This window comes from Oryx dammah, unplaced genomic scaffold (genome assembly GCF_014754425.2).
Source record: "Oryx dammah isolate SB20612 unplaced genomic scaffold, SCBI_Odam_1.1 HiC_scaffold_13, whole genome shotgun sequence".
NCBI lineage: Eukaryota > Metazoa > Chordata > Mammalia > Artiodactyla > Bovidae > Oryx > Oryx dammah.
Window position 1 is genome coordinate 25,623,505 of NW_024070197.1, and position 13,766 is coordinate 25,637,270.

The 13,766-nt window shown below is 49.3% G+C and overlaps 1 protein-coding gene across 2 annotated transcripts; it reads left to right on the forward strand.

Moving 5' to 3' along the window:
- The first annotated feature begins 1,595 nt into the window (after positions 1-1,595).
- On the forward strand, positions 1,596-12,633 carry ATXN1L (ataxin 1 like). 2 transcript variants are annotated; one of them, XM_040253177.1, is made up of 3 exons: positions 1,596-1,717; positions 3,570-3,637; positions 4,834-12,633. In XM_040253177.1, the coding sequence occupies exon 3, from the start codon at positions 4,951-4,953 to the stop codon at positions 7,015-7,017; it is 2,067 nt and encodes a 688-aa protein (XP_040109111.1). In that variant the 5' UTR covers positions 1,596-1,717; positions 3,570-3,637; positions 4,834-4,950; the 3' UTR covers positions 7,018-12,633. The 2 variants fall into 2 exon arrangements, with proteins under 2 accessions (XP_040109111.1, XP_040109112.1); XM_040253178.1 differs by having other exon boundaries at positions 1,627-1,717; positions 4,831-12,633.
- The last annotated feature ends 1,133 nt before the right edge of the window (positions 12,634-13,766 follow it).

Genomic DNA, 13,766 nt, shown 5'->3' on the forward strand with positions numbered 1-13,766 from the left:
AACAATAACAAAAAGTCTCTTTTGTTCCTCTTGGCCACCACCCAGTTCCACTTTCCTCTCCTGAGATAGCCAATGTTAACTAGTTGGTACATATCCTTCCACTCCTCTTCTGTACAAATACATAAATATATGCAACTGTAACATTATAATATGTTGTTTAAAATAAATACATGATCTCACAATGTATATCTTCGCTTATTTTTTCACTTAAAATGTTTCGAGATCTCTCCTATGTTTTACTCCGGCCCCTTTACCCAGTTCGGGAGAAGGTAATGGCAACCCACTCCAGTACTCTTGCCTGGAAAATCCCATGGGTGGAGGAGGCTGGTAGGCTGCAGTCCATGGGGTCGCTAAGAGTCGGACATGACTGAGCGACTTCACTTTGACTTTTCACTTTCATGCATTGGGGAAGCGAATGGCAACCCATTCTAGTGTTCTTGCCTGGAGATCCCAGGAACGAGGGAGCCTGGTGGGCTGCCGTCTATGGGGTCGCACAGAGTCAGACACAACAGAAGCGACTTAGTAGCAGCAGCTTCACTCAGTTCAAGCTCTTCATTTCATAGAAAAGGAAACTGAAGTCTAAAGTAGTAAAACGATTTTCCAAAGGCTTAATAGCAAGAGCCCAGCCAATAGTACTTTCAAAATCGAACAAAAATCAATGATTATTTACTGAGCAAAGTTTGCAGAAACTAAAAAGGAACAAAATCTACTCAGAATCCAGTCTCTCCAATAGTTTTTTTTTTTCCTCTGTTCAGCTTTTGTCTGTATGCAGAACTACTTTTTTACATAGTTGTAATCAAAGCATAAATCAATTGGTGTCTTTTTTTTTTTTTCTATTTTGGCCACGCTGCAGGGCTTTGCAGCATGTGGAATCTTAGTTTCCTGCTCAGTGAAAGCCACGAATCCTAACTATCGAGCCACCGAGGAATTCCCTTTTTTCACTTAAGTTAATCAGATGTGCATATTACTATCAAGTCGACAAGTTAATTGGCAATGATTGGTGACCAAACAGTTCATCTAGCAGTCAAGTCCTCTTCTCGCTAAGCTGCTTCCCACTGTACTAATCCCCATCCTCTCATTCTTCACAGACTTTCAAGTCACTAATTTCACTTTCCCCTAGATCCTGGTTCCGGTCCATTTCTCGTCCCCCCTCAGAGGCATTTCTCAACTCTTAAAGAGCTCCCCTCTCTATCCTGGCTCTCTAGGGGGAATCTCAATACTCTCCCGGACCTGGGTCGCCTCAGTGTTCCCCGAGGTTCCCAAGAGAAAGTTTCACAAAGTCAGTTCCTGAGGTCCAGGAAACGCGGGTCACAGATGGCCACGCTTCGGGGTTCTGTATGGGAACTCCCAGAATTGCCTGGAGTAAGCGATTGCTGGGTACTTGTGCGGTCAGGGTGTGGAGGCCGGGCCCAGTCCTATTCACGTGACCCGGCCCCAGGGAGAGGAGTTCGTTTTCCCACCAGAGGGGGCGCTGGGAGTGACAGGCGGGGAGCCAGCCCCCTCCCCTCCGGGGTACTCCTGGGCGTCGCTCTCCGACGAGGGGCCCTGAAGTCATCTCTCCGCGCCGGGGGCGGGGCGCGCTTGACGCCATCTCCGGGCGCCCGGCTGGGGGGGCGCTGGGTGTGGGGCGGCTCCGGGGCCGGGGATGGCGGCGGCCGCTGTTGCGGCGGCTCCGGGACCAGCGGGAGGAGCCCGGGGAGCGCCGTGAGATGGGCCGGTGAGTGTCGCCTGGATTGAGGCCGCCGACCTCACTGGGGCCAAGCAGGCCTGGGCTTGGTCCTCTGAAGGAAGTGGCCCCCCAGAGCCCGTTGCCCCGCGGACCTAGGGAGCGAAAGAGGCCTCGCCTAGACCCCGGATCGCTTCTCACCGGCCCGGCCCAGAGAGCTGCCTCAGGTTCCTGCGCCCCCGCGGCTGTGTCCTGGCGGCCCGGGCTGTCCGAGTCCTCGGGGCGGGAAGGGGCCCCCAAACAAGGAAGCAGCGCCTGCGGGGCCTCGCCCTTACTCCTCTGCTTGAAAGGTCGACCCGCCACTCTCTAAACGCAGAATTCCCAATTACGGGCCTTACCCCTTTTGGGGCAGTGATTGGGGGATCAAGGGAAGCCTTAGCCCCTGTCTGTTCTAAGCTCCTCGCCCTCAGCGAATTCGAGTCTGGGGCTGGATTCAACCTCTTGATTCTGGGCTGTGCTGGCAGCTCCAGCAGCTCTCCGGAATGGTCCTCTTTTCCCGTTAGCTCCGTTAGGGCCACAGGCTGCGTCTTGCCCTGTGAAATCCTCATTGAGCCTCTTAAGAGGCTAACGTTTCAGATTCCAAAATGTGTTTTGCGTTGTGGGAACCTGGTGCATAGTCTTGGCTCTTTGTTACTCCCGCAGACCTTTTGCCTCTTTCAGTCCTTTTATTAGCCTCTGTTTGGCTAACCCCTCTGTGACCTAGAGGCAGGTTTTCTTTAATGTTTTAATCATGAGAGGCAAGTATCATTCTAGAATTGAAGATGTGACCCCATTTTCTGTTGGAAATGACAGAGAAAGCTAACAGCTTTTCAGTTACTGGAACTGCTGGCAAAGAAGGAATGCAAGACTTGTGCCCTCTGTGTATCTTTGTGTTTATGGAACGAGGAATTTGTCTTTCCATCTTGTTTTCCTGTCTTCTTCCTTTTTTTTTCTTTTCTTTCTTTTTTTTTTTTTTTGATATATCTGCACGTTGCCGACCTTAAGGGAGAAATACCTTCAGTTTGGTTTGAGGCTTGCAGTATTCTGTAGGACTTGGAAAACACAATGGGTAGTATCAACAATTTCTACAAGTACTGGTCAGTATTACTTTCTTTGTTTTCAGAGATTAAGGCTCTGGTCTTCAGTGCATAATGTTTCTGACAGGTGTAGATTCAGATGTTGACAGTTTAGCAGTTTTGTTTCCCATTGTTGCAGTACCTGAGGATGAAGGCAATACTTTCAGTTTCTGTCATACCTGATTCAGCACTTGCTACAAAGTTGTCACTTAGAAATTTTACACACACACACAGGACCCTGTTGTTTTTTTTTTTTTTTACCCTGGAAATTTGTTAATAAGGCTTCCCTTTGAGTGACTCCCCCTTGACCTCTTTTTCTGCCCCAGAAACATAAATAATTGTTCTTTTTCCTCCAGTGCCTCTTTTCTCATTTAAATAACCTCCACATCTATGTTTTCATTAGCCCAGAATAAAAGTTAAATCCGTGAGACTGATTTTTTTCCTGCTTCCCTTTATTCACATGGGGACGATGCTGAGTCTTCCACTTTGTGCATTTACCTGAAACTGGGATTGGAAATAAATTTAACCTTTGGTGGAACAGGTATAGGTAGAGAATGAAGAAGACGATGTTAAGGAAAACAGTAAAGTTTGACACTTGGAAATTTTTTTTCCCAGAAATGTCTTCCTACAAATTAGAATTTAATGTGTTGTTACCCCTAGAGAAGAGGCTGAGGCAGGGACTCCTGGACTTTAATGTCCTTATGGCTTTAGAATTCGCTTTCTTCATGATCCTGGGGATGGTCAGAGGCTAGGCTCCCGCTTACTCTATTCCTGCTTCTGTCTTCTAGGCTCCCAAGCCAGTGGGGAGGACACTGCTTCTTATTACAACTTCTCAGAAGCACCACTGGAAGCTCAGGTAATAGAGGTGCTTTGGATACCTTGTTGCAGAAAAACATCTGGAATCAACAGTGGAAAAACAGAACAGAGTGTAATAATCATAGAAATATTTTTTCAGAGCCAAAGAACTGAAGCCTGATTGGAAGAAATAGGAGACAAATGTCATACGTGTCCAAGTATTCAGACCAAAATGATAAGTTGTGACAGTGGACAAAAGCGTGTATGAAAGGTGATAGGGAAAGGGGAGAGAGAACTTTCTTATGAATCACATAGACCTAAGATAGCGATAAAGAGGCATATTTTGGGGAATGGAACCAGAATCTTTAAGAAGTGGTGCCTAGAACCTCCCTACCAAAGAAAAGGAGCCATTGGCAAAGGAAGAAAGAAAGGGAATGAGTGAAGAAGGCAAATTGAAGGTGGTCCATGGGAGGAAAAGAAGTTTCACCAGACTAGGGAACACAAAGTCTGTGCGAGGTCAGAAGAGTTTTGTTGCTCTTTGAAGAAAAGGAGAAATAAATAAATTCTAGAAAATACTAGTACAGTCACTTTCCTCATAGGGCCCAAGTTTGAATGTAGTATTTTATGGGGCAAAGAAGATACTTATTTTTGTAACATACTTAAGGAACAGCATTTTTTTAAAAAAACAAGCAGACCTCAGGACCTATTGACACCTGGGTCCTTGGGGTAGTGGTGATATGAGGCAAAGGAGGTAAGGCCTGGGAGGGAGGTGGGGGGTAGGTGAGATCATAACCCCAAGTAGGCTGGGGAAAGGAAGCAAGGATGAGCTCATACGTCCAGGAAAGAAGATAGCACAGTAGTGTTTGGTGACAAAAGGAGAAACTTAAGGACCCAGCAGCAAAGACCATGTGTTCAAATCCCCCTTAAGGGAAAAGACTCAAAATAGTCAGGGTTCGCATCAGAGACACAGCTAATCATGACACTGTTGGTTTCCCTGGGGTCATGGACCAACAGGTTACGTTCCGCATTTTTGAATGCTTGACCTTGTAGCTATGTGGTTTCTATGACTGTTTCTTTCATGTCCTTGGCTGGATGAGTGAGGGGGGTAGCATCCTTGTCTGCCTCTTTCTCATTCCTCTTTTTTTCCCAGCAGTCCCCTTGGTTCCATCTTCCTCCATGGATGCAGTTCCTGCTCTTCCATTTGACTTGGTTTACCCCTGGGTTACTGTTCTTTGCCTCTGATTTGTTCCCTAGCAGATGTGGGCGCCCCAGCCAACAGCACAGAGGGGTGCAGGGGAGCCACAAAGAAGCCCCTTCTGATGCCCCAAGGAGCAAGCCGACCCCTTCCAGGCTCCAGGAACACCACAAAGCAATATGAAACCTGTTCATGAGCGGAGTCAGGAATGCCTTCCACCAAAGAAACGAGACCTCCCCGTGACCAGCGAGGATATGGGGAGAACCACCAGCTGCTCAACTAACCACACACCCTCCAGTGATGCTTCTGAATGGTCCCGAGGGGTTGTGGTGGCCGGGCAGAGCCAGGCAGGAGCCAGAGTCAGCCTGGGGGGTGATGGAGCTGAGGCCATCACTGGTCTGACAGTGGACCAGTATGGCATGCTGTATAAGGTGGCTGTGCCACCTGCCACCTTCTCCCCAACTGGCCTCCCGTCTGTGGTGAACATGAGCCCCTTGCCCCCCACATTTAATGTAGCGTCTTCTCTGATTCAACATCCAGGAATCCACTATCCCCCAATCCACTATGCTCAGCTCCCGTCCACCTCTCTGCAGTTCATCGGGTCTCCGTACAGCCTTCCTTATGCCGTGCCACCTAATTTCCTCCCGAGTCCCCTCCTTTCTCCTTCTGCCAACCTTGCCACCTCTCACCTTCCACACTTTGTGCCATATGCCTCACTCCTGGCAGAAGGAGCCACTCCTCCCCCGCAGGCTTCATCCCCAGCCCACTCGTTCAGCAAAGCCCCCTCTGCCAGCTCCCCGCCTGGGCAGTTGCCACATCACTCGAGTACTCAGCCACTGGACCTCGCTCCAGGCCGGATGCCCATTTATTATCAAATGTCCAGGCTCCCTGCTGGGTACACCTTGCATGAAACCGCCCCTGCAGGTGCCAGCCCAGTTCTTACTCCTCAGGAGGGCCAGCCTGCTCTGGAAGCAGCCGCTGCCAATGGACAGAGACCGCGAGATCGGAATTTAGTGAGACGGGAAAGCGAAGCCCTTGACTCCCCTGGCAGCAAGGGCGAGGGCCAGGGGCTGGCGCCAGTGGCCGAATGCGTGGTGGATGGACAGTTGTTTTCAGGTTCTCAGTCTGCACGGGTGGAGGTGGCAGTGCCAGCACACCGAGGGACCCCGGACACGGACCTCGAGGTCCAGCGGGTGGTGGGTGCTTTAGCGTCTCAGGACTACCGGGCGGTGGCAGCTCAGAGGAAGGATGAGCCCAGTCCCCTCAACCTGTCCCACCATAACCCCGACCACCAGGGTGGGGGGCGAGGGCCAGCCAGGAGCGCCGCCGAGACGGCCGAGAGAAACCAGGCCCGAGGGGTCTCCCCTCACTCCCACCAGGAACCCCTGAAGCATAGACCTTTCCCCAAAGCAGTGGTTGTAGCCAATGGCAACCTGGTGCCCGCTGGAACTGACCCAGGCCTGCTGCCTGTGGGTTCGGAGATCCTGGTGGCATCGAGTTTGGACATACAGGCCAGAGCCGCCTTCCCAGACAAGGAGTCGACGCCACCCCCCGTGACCTCTTCCCATTTGCCCTCCCATTTCATGAAGGGTGCCATCATCCAGCTGGCTACGGGGGAGCTGAAGCGGGTGGAGGACCTCCAGACACAGGATTTTGTGCGCAGTGCCGAAGTGAGTGGGGGGCTGAAGATTGACTCAAGCACAGTTGTGGACATTCAGGAGAGCCAGTGGCCTGGATTTGTCATGCTGCACTTCGTGGTGGGTGAACAGCAGAGCAAAGTGAGCATCGAGGTGCCCCCTGAGCACCCCTTCTTCGTCTATGGCCAGGGCTGGTCCTCCTGCAGCCCTGGGCGGACTGCACAACTCTTCTCTCTGCCCTGCCATCGGCTCCAGGTGGGAGATGTCTGCATCTCTATCAGTTTACAAAGCTTGAACAGTAACTCAGTCTCTCAGTCCAGCTGTGCTCCCACAGGCCAGCTGGGTCCTCCCCGAGAAAGACCTGAGAGGACAGTCCTGGGACCCCGAGAGCAATGTGACAGTGATGGGAAAAGCCAGCCGTCAGGCGAGGGCTCCCGGTCGGTAGAGCCCTCGCAGCCAGAGCCTGGTGCTCAGGCCTGCTGGTCGGCTCCGAGCTTCCAAAGATACAGCACGCAAGGGGAGGAGACGCGGGCTTCACTGCTCCGTCCCTCTTTCATTCCGCAGGAGGTGAAGCTGTCCATCGAAGGGCGCTCTAATGCGGGGAAATGAACTTATCCCAGACCTGGCCTGGGGCTCCACCCCAGAGCTGGGCCTCACCGTGAGCGAGCAGAGCAGAGGATTTGCACATGCCGAGCAGGGGTAGCTCTCTGGGCAGTGAGGTTGGTGGGGAAGAGGTGGCCTGAAGGCAGCCTCCTGAGGCAGGGTCTGTTACCTGTCACCCCATGGCATCCTTTCAGAACAGCCCCCACTGGGGTGCTGGGATGGGGAGCAGCAGGCCTGGGCCAAGGAAGGAAGGGGGTGCATGCAGGATAAGAAACATTCCAAATATCAGGGCCCCCTGTTCTTTCCTCTTCATCCCTGGCTCCTGCAAGGAGAGAGTCAGGCTTTGGGAGCAGGTGGCAGAGGGAAGGAGCAAAGAAAGAGCCAAAAATGATGATCCACAGCTTATAGTAGCAGTTCAGCTGTCTGAAGTTTTTTTTTTTTTTTTCCTTTTTTTGTGATGGGAGGGCAGGAGGCCCCGTGGTTGGAAGTAAGAGGGTTCCCACCCAGAACTCTTCTTTTGAGAGCTGTGCACTTTAAAGGGTAGTTTTGTTACAGATGTTGGAGGCTGGGTTTTTTTGCAGGGGACTCTGCGTGACCCTCTGCTCCAGCCATTTCCCGTCTCTCCCCATCGTTCCTCCCACAAGGCTTCTAGCATCCCACCAGGAGAGAGAAGCCCCTCCAAGGCTCAGAGTGGAGACCTACCTTGGTGGGGACCCAGTTGCGGGATATGAGGAGAAAGACCTGATGGCCAGACTGACCAGGCTCTAGGCAGAGCTTCTGGAAGGGTGCTGACTTAACAAAGCCCCTCCTATTCAGTGTGCCAGACCCACTTTGAAATTGTCCTGAATCTTGAGTTGGTAATGGCGACTTTCAAAAGAACCAGTGGACCCTTTGCCCCAGGCCCCTACACCCGCTCCTCTGTCTGTCTTTGTTGTGCCTAAGTGCCTGCGCTGCCCCCACCCTCTGCTGACCTAACCTGTCTGCTTGGTGTCTTGACCTGGGCCTGATTTTTAGCTGCATTGCCATTCCCTTTCTACAAAACTGGTTTTGTCCACTCTGACCAAGACCTCTAGTTTTTGGTGTGTAGGGGGTCTCTGGTTTCCCTTTCAGTTATCCTCTAGTTTTAAAAACTCAGAGTCATGTCCCCTCCTCTCCTGTAGTTGAACTGTTTGGTGGGGAAACAAGAATGGAACTATGCCCTGGGTCAGGGCCAGTATCAGTGGCTGGGCAGTGCCTATCCTTAGGTTTTTAGAGAGTCCCTCCCACCTTACTCCACTCCCTCTCCCAGCGTTGGGCTTCCCTAAGCCGTCTCCTCCCACAGCCAGCTCTAAGGTGTTGGGATAGTCTTTTTTTTTTTTTTTTTAATTTTGTCCATGGGATTTTAGTTCCTCAAATCAGGGACTGAACCTAGATCCTCAGCAGTGAAAGCATGGAGTCCTAACCACTGGACCACCAGGGAATTCCCTGGGACACTCTTGATAATATTTCAATACCTGAAAAGTCTCCTAGATTTCATTTCGTGGTGGACTATTCCTCTGCAGAGTTTTTTCGATCTTAGTTGCATGTGCCCCTGTGTCTTAAGCCCATTTTTTTCTTCATGACTTTTAGCATTAGCTTGGACTGTGGGATTCCAGTGGATGTTGAGAATTAGGCTTCCCCCATCAGCTTTCAGGTGGGTGGGTGGGTGTTCTGTTTGTATGGGGGGTTCTTTAGACTCTTGAAACAACTCAGGGTATTGTCCACTCAGTTCTCTGGTGAGGCTTCTCCCAGGATATGACCCTGGCCTTTCAAGATGGACTGGCCGAGGCCTGGCCTGTCATCCGGAGTCCCAAACCTCTGAGGTCTGAAACCTCTGCTCTGTCAAAGACTTTAGGCAAGTCTTGTGACCTCTCATTCTTTCACTTCCTCCCCAGCTGCCAAATGGGGATAAATAATCTTACCTACCTCCTGGGGGGAGGGGGAGTTCTGAGAATGGAGTCATTCTTAGTGTTCAGGTGCTAAAGGTTGTTCTCCTGGGGGAACAAAGTGACTGAGACCGGCTTGTTTGCTCCAAGCCCTACACTCCATGGTTTCATTCCTTGCAAGCAGTTTCCTGGTCAGTCAGCTTCTGGAGGCCTGTCCAAAGGAAACTGCTGACCTGATCACTTCAGTCTCCGGTTCACCTCAGAACCAAACACCAGCCATGTCTGGTGAACACTCCACCTTGTACACGTTTGGGATCATGTCCTTTCCCTTCTCTGTCCCCGTTCTCTCTCAATGCTGCTTTCTCTGGCTTGTCTCTACACTGGGGCCCTGTGGGGCTGAGTCTTGAGGAATCCTCTCAGAGGAGGCCTCCAAAGAAAGCCTCATTTCTGGCTGCTCCACAAGCAATTCATTCCCAGTTTCTCATACCCAGGTTTCTCGGAAACCTCCTTTCTCATTAGGAAGGCTCATCCACTGAATATAGTGACAGGCACAATGTAAACACTCAAGAAGTACCCACCACAGATACCAACTGAGCTTCTTCCTTATGGGAGCAAACCTCTGTCTAACCAGATACATGCCAAGTAGTTTAAATACAAAAACCCCTCACTGCCTAGCCTGGTAACTTCACTTAATTCTGGAAAGAGAAAATCTTGTGCACCTTGGCGACCTGGGTCCTGAGCTTTCTGCTGCTGTTTCTCTTCTGCATCTTGCTGGTAAGGCAATACCAGCACTTCCCCTGATACCGTGCCATGCATATGTAATATATTGATCACTTGACTTTGCTGAGCTGCAGAGGTGTCTTGTGTAAAGTATGGTCTCCCAGGGAAAGAAGCCCTGTGCTCTAGATCCTGGTCAGAGCACTGGCATTCCCCTTACCTTTTCCCTCTGGTTCAGTCTTTTCTTCCAGGCATGAGGAATGAATAATCTATGGTGTGTCCATTCTTCCTTGTGAAGATTTCATAAGTGTTATTATAAGAGACCTAAGAGCATTTTGAAAGAGTGAGTGTTTTGGTGGGAAGCTGTCAGCTTTAGGGGGTAATGGGCAGTTGGAGAAGGCCAGTGTCAGGGGTAGGACATCCTAGAGGTTAGACAGAAAGGAAGATGGCTAACTCGGGTGTTAAACAGAAATGCCTACACCGGTTTGGGAGTAGGGGGACCAGGTGAAGGACAAGTAAGACATCCGAGTCTTGGATAACCATTTCTATCAAGATTAATGTACAAGGAGGGGGTTTGGCATGGGGGAAGGGGAAACTGGGAGGTCAGAGCTGAGCACTGATCGCCCAGCGAGGAGGGGCGGCCTGTAGGTCTGGACTGACCCTTCTATACTCTTGGTTCAGTTGGCTGTCACATCAGGGGCTTTGGTCTGTGCTGCTTTGCCACTGCTGCTGTCTATTCACTGTCCTGCCTGCTGCCCTTCACAGCACTCTTTCTGTGTCTTTGGCCATATAGGTGAGACCCAGGCATCCTGTCCATCCTTACCTGTGCAAGGGTTACTTTGTAGCAAAGTCATGTTGAGTAGGGATGGTATGAAATGCTGCTGGTGGGCTGGTGAATCCAAAGGGATGTGGCTTCAGTGCGTCTTGGGAGCCCTTTGGCTCCAAATATCTGACTCTTGAAGAAGAGACAAGTGGGTCCTGTAAGTGGTGTTTTCTGTGTATTCACTTCTTTCCTTTATAATACCTTGTATCCTGTTTTAAAAGTTAAATGACGGGGAACCAGGTTAGGACCTGTGTCAGCATCCCAGGGAGGTTCATCTGGCTCCAGTTAAATGGATTCTGGGGTTGGGGGAGGGTTTGAAATAGACCCTCAGGTGGGGTTTAGTTTTATTTTTACCACTGGGCACCATAGAAGATGCATGGGGTGGTGGTATGATTTCAGCCTGCAAGATGCAGGCATGTTGAAAAGTTGAGTGATCACACTGGAGATAAAGGGTAGACATGAGTTGACTGGGAAGGGGCTTGGGTCCGTTGGAGTAAAGACAACCTGGTTGATTGAATTGGCCGCGGGAGATTTAAGTTACAGTCTTAAAGCAAATAGTGCAGAGGCCAAGTTTAGGGAGACTTCTTGGCCTCTGAGGCTAAGTTTACTAAACCACACTGAAGCTACAGTACTTTCCAGATGGGAAGAAGTGTACACTACAGTTGAAGGTCTGAACCATGCGAGGCTGGATGTTGACCAGGAACCTATTAGCCCTTTACTGGGAAACCTTCACCCTCCAGCTTCCCTGGGATAGACAGGGCCTCCCGCATTATGCAATAATAAAAAATGCATCTGGGTCTTTGCAGCTGTCGGTTGCTCTTTCAACTCTAGGATCCATCTTTGGGCCACACGTCTGATCTGGGCCTAGGATGATGCTGGCCCTTGAGATGCTAGAGTCCACTGCACTCTCTCCTTACCTTCAGACTATGCACAGTGCCTGGGGCGGAAGGAGGAGAGGTGGTGCGGTGTGCCCTGCTGAGCCTCCCCAGCAGGAACAGTAGTAATAAATGCACTTTTCACACTAAGGTTTCTTTATTAGTTCTCCTATTAAGCCTAGATCCTCCCCTGGTAGACTGCAAACTCACAAGTCTGTGTGATTCCCCCAAGCCATTCTACTGCAAATGCCCAGCAGTGAAAATGGCCTCAAATTGAGTTCCTGTCTACAGTGTGTGTGGCGGCAGCCCATGTGCCTTTACCTGTTGTCAAACTTGCAAGCATTTATTTTGGTCTTTATGACTGTCATGGGGACTGAGATTCTTCAAAAAGAGAGAGAGAGCGCGTGTGCGAGTGTGAACGAGCTGATGACACAGTGGTTTTACATCCACTCCCCACACAGGGAGTTTGCACATAGTTGTGAGCTACGAGTGGTTAGTGCATCACTGAGGTTGCTAAAGGGAGGGTTCATCTCTCATTTGCTTGACACTCGCATTCAAGAGAAGCTTGTGTTGGGGAAGAGACTGACAGTACTCTTGGCAAACTTAAAGTATTAAAAATAAGGCTGTCCCCTACAATCCCCCCCTCACACACAGGATCCCTGTAGCCAAAACAGTGTATGTTCCAGCTGCAGAGAGCAGACTGCTCTCAGCTTGCACAGCACCTTAGGGGAGGGAAGAATATATGGGTAGGGAATGGGGTGGAGAAGGGAGGATGGGGATGTTGTCATCCAGGTGGCTTTAGGGTCCTGAGGAGTAGTAGAGGACGGCACTGGGGAGATCTGATGGATGGATCTGATTTGTGTAGGAGTTCCCTGTAGATAAATTACTGATCCCCCAACTACTATCCCCAGTATGTAATGGCTAAATTAATATGTAATCAACTGCATTGTATCTAAAGCCTTAGAACTAGTCAGGTGCTCCCCCCACCCAATACCATTTCTTACCCTCTAATCCTACCTGATCTTTAACAAAGCATTAATAATTCTAAGGATAATCTCTATTTTGTTGTGCTTTTTTGTAATGTTTTAAATAAATCAATTTGTACTGTATATTTGTACTTTTGTGAGATCCTTTTTGCTGTTTTACCATTTTAAGTCTCTGTACTTGGCTACACACAGATTGTATTTTTATTGTTAATGCTCTTCTTATGGATACCTGCATTTAACTTGTGGACTATGTAAACACAATATATATCAATATCTATATATCTATATATCTATCTATATAAACTACTAGCTTTTCCTTTTGGTGTTTGCGCCTTCTTCATATCCCAGCCTTAGATGGTGGCCCTTGGGTGGGGGACTGAAGCCCTGTGTGGCAGAGCTTGAACTGGAGAGCAAGTGGCACCCATCTTTATGTGGTGGGCTCGGGGCAGGTTGTGTGAGCTAGTCCTGAACCATGGTCTACACGTTCTGTGGTATCTCAGGGACCCAGAAGTCTACCTGGAGACTCAGATGCTGTACTAACACAACCACAAGGACCTGTAGATGCCCTCACTGTTGGCCTTTTTTCTAATTCTATTTTCAGAAACACTGCCAGAAACTTTTGGAGTAAGTCAGCTCCAATCCCAGCTACGACTTCTAACTTAGCTCGCCACTAGTAAGGGGTGAAATACTCAAGATACGTAATAGTTACTCACATTTATTGAGCACTTGCCGTGTGCCACAGAATCTACGTGCATTATATATTAACAACTACTTGTTGCTAGTACTATTATTTCCATTTTGTTGGTGGGAAAATGAAGAGGTTTAAGTATGTGCCCAAAGTTACACCGCTATTAATTAGCGGTACAGAATGTTAAATCCAGGCACCTAATTCCTGAGTTTATGTTAACTCATAGTTTGTTGTAAAAATTAAATGAGAAAATCCATGAAAGTGCTCAGAACAATCTTTAACACATAATGAGTGCTCAACCATTTTTGAAACATCCCAGGTAGAACTTCCAGTGTGGGGCTCTGTGAGGAAGCCATTGGGCTCAAGTATTCTCTTTAAAATGTCCAGTACTTTGTCCAGGCTTATTAAAATTTTTCAAAACAGGTATTTCAGCCAGCCTGGTAGGAATTAACCCTAGTTTGGTGGGGGGTCAGTTAACACTCTTTAAGTAGCCTTGAACTTACAGAGGTCCGGGAGGAGTCCAAGTTTCCTTGTTATGATATTGGAAGAGGTCCACATTCCTGGCATAGTTATTTTTCTGGCTACAACTTAACTAGGGCACTTCCTTCTGGACCTCAGGATCTATAATTATCTAAACTGTACACAACCTTTGGTGCAGGCTAAGGAAAGTTTTGTGCTTATTGTATACCATCATAGGCGGCTTTTTAGAAATGACCTCAGCTCGTCTCCTCCATGGTTTGGCAGCCATACAAACTGCCAGAG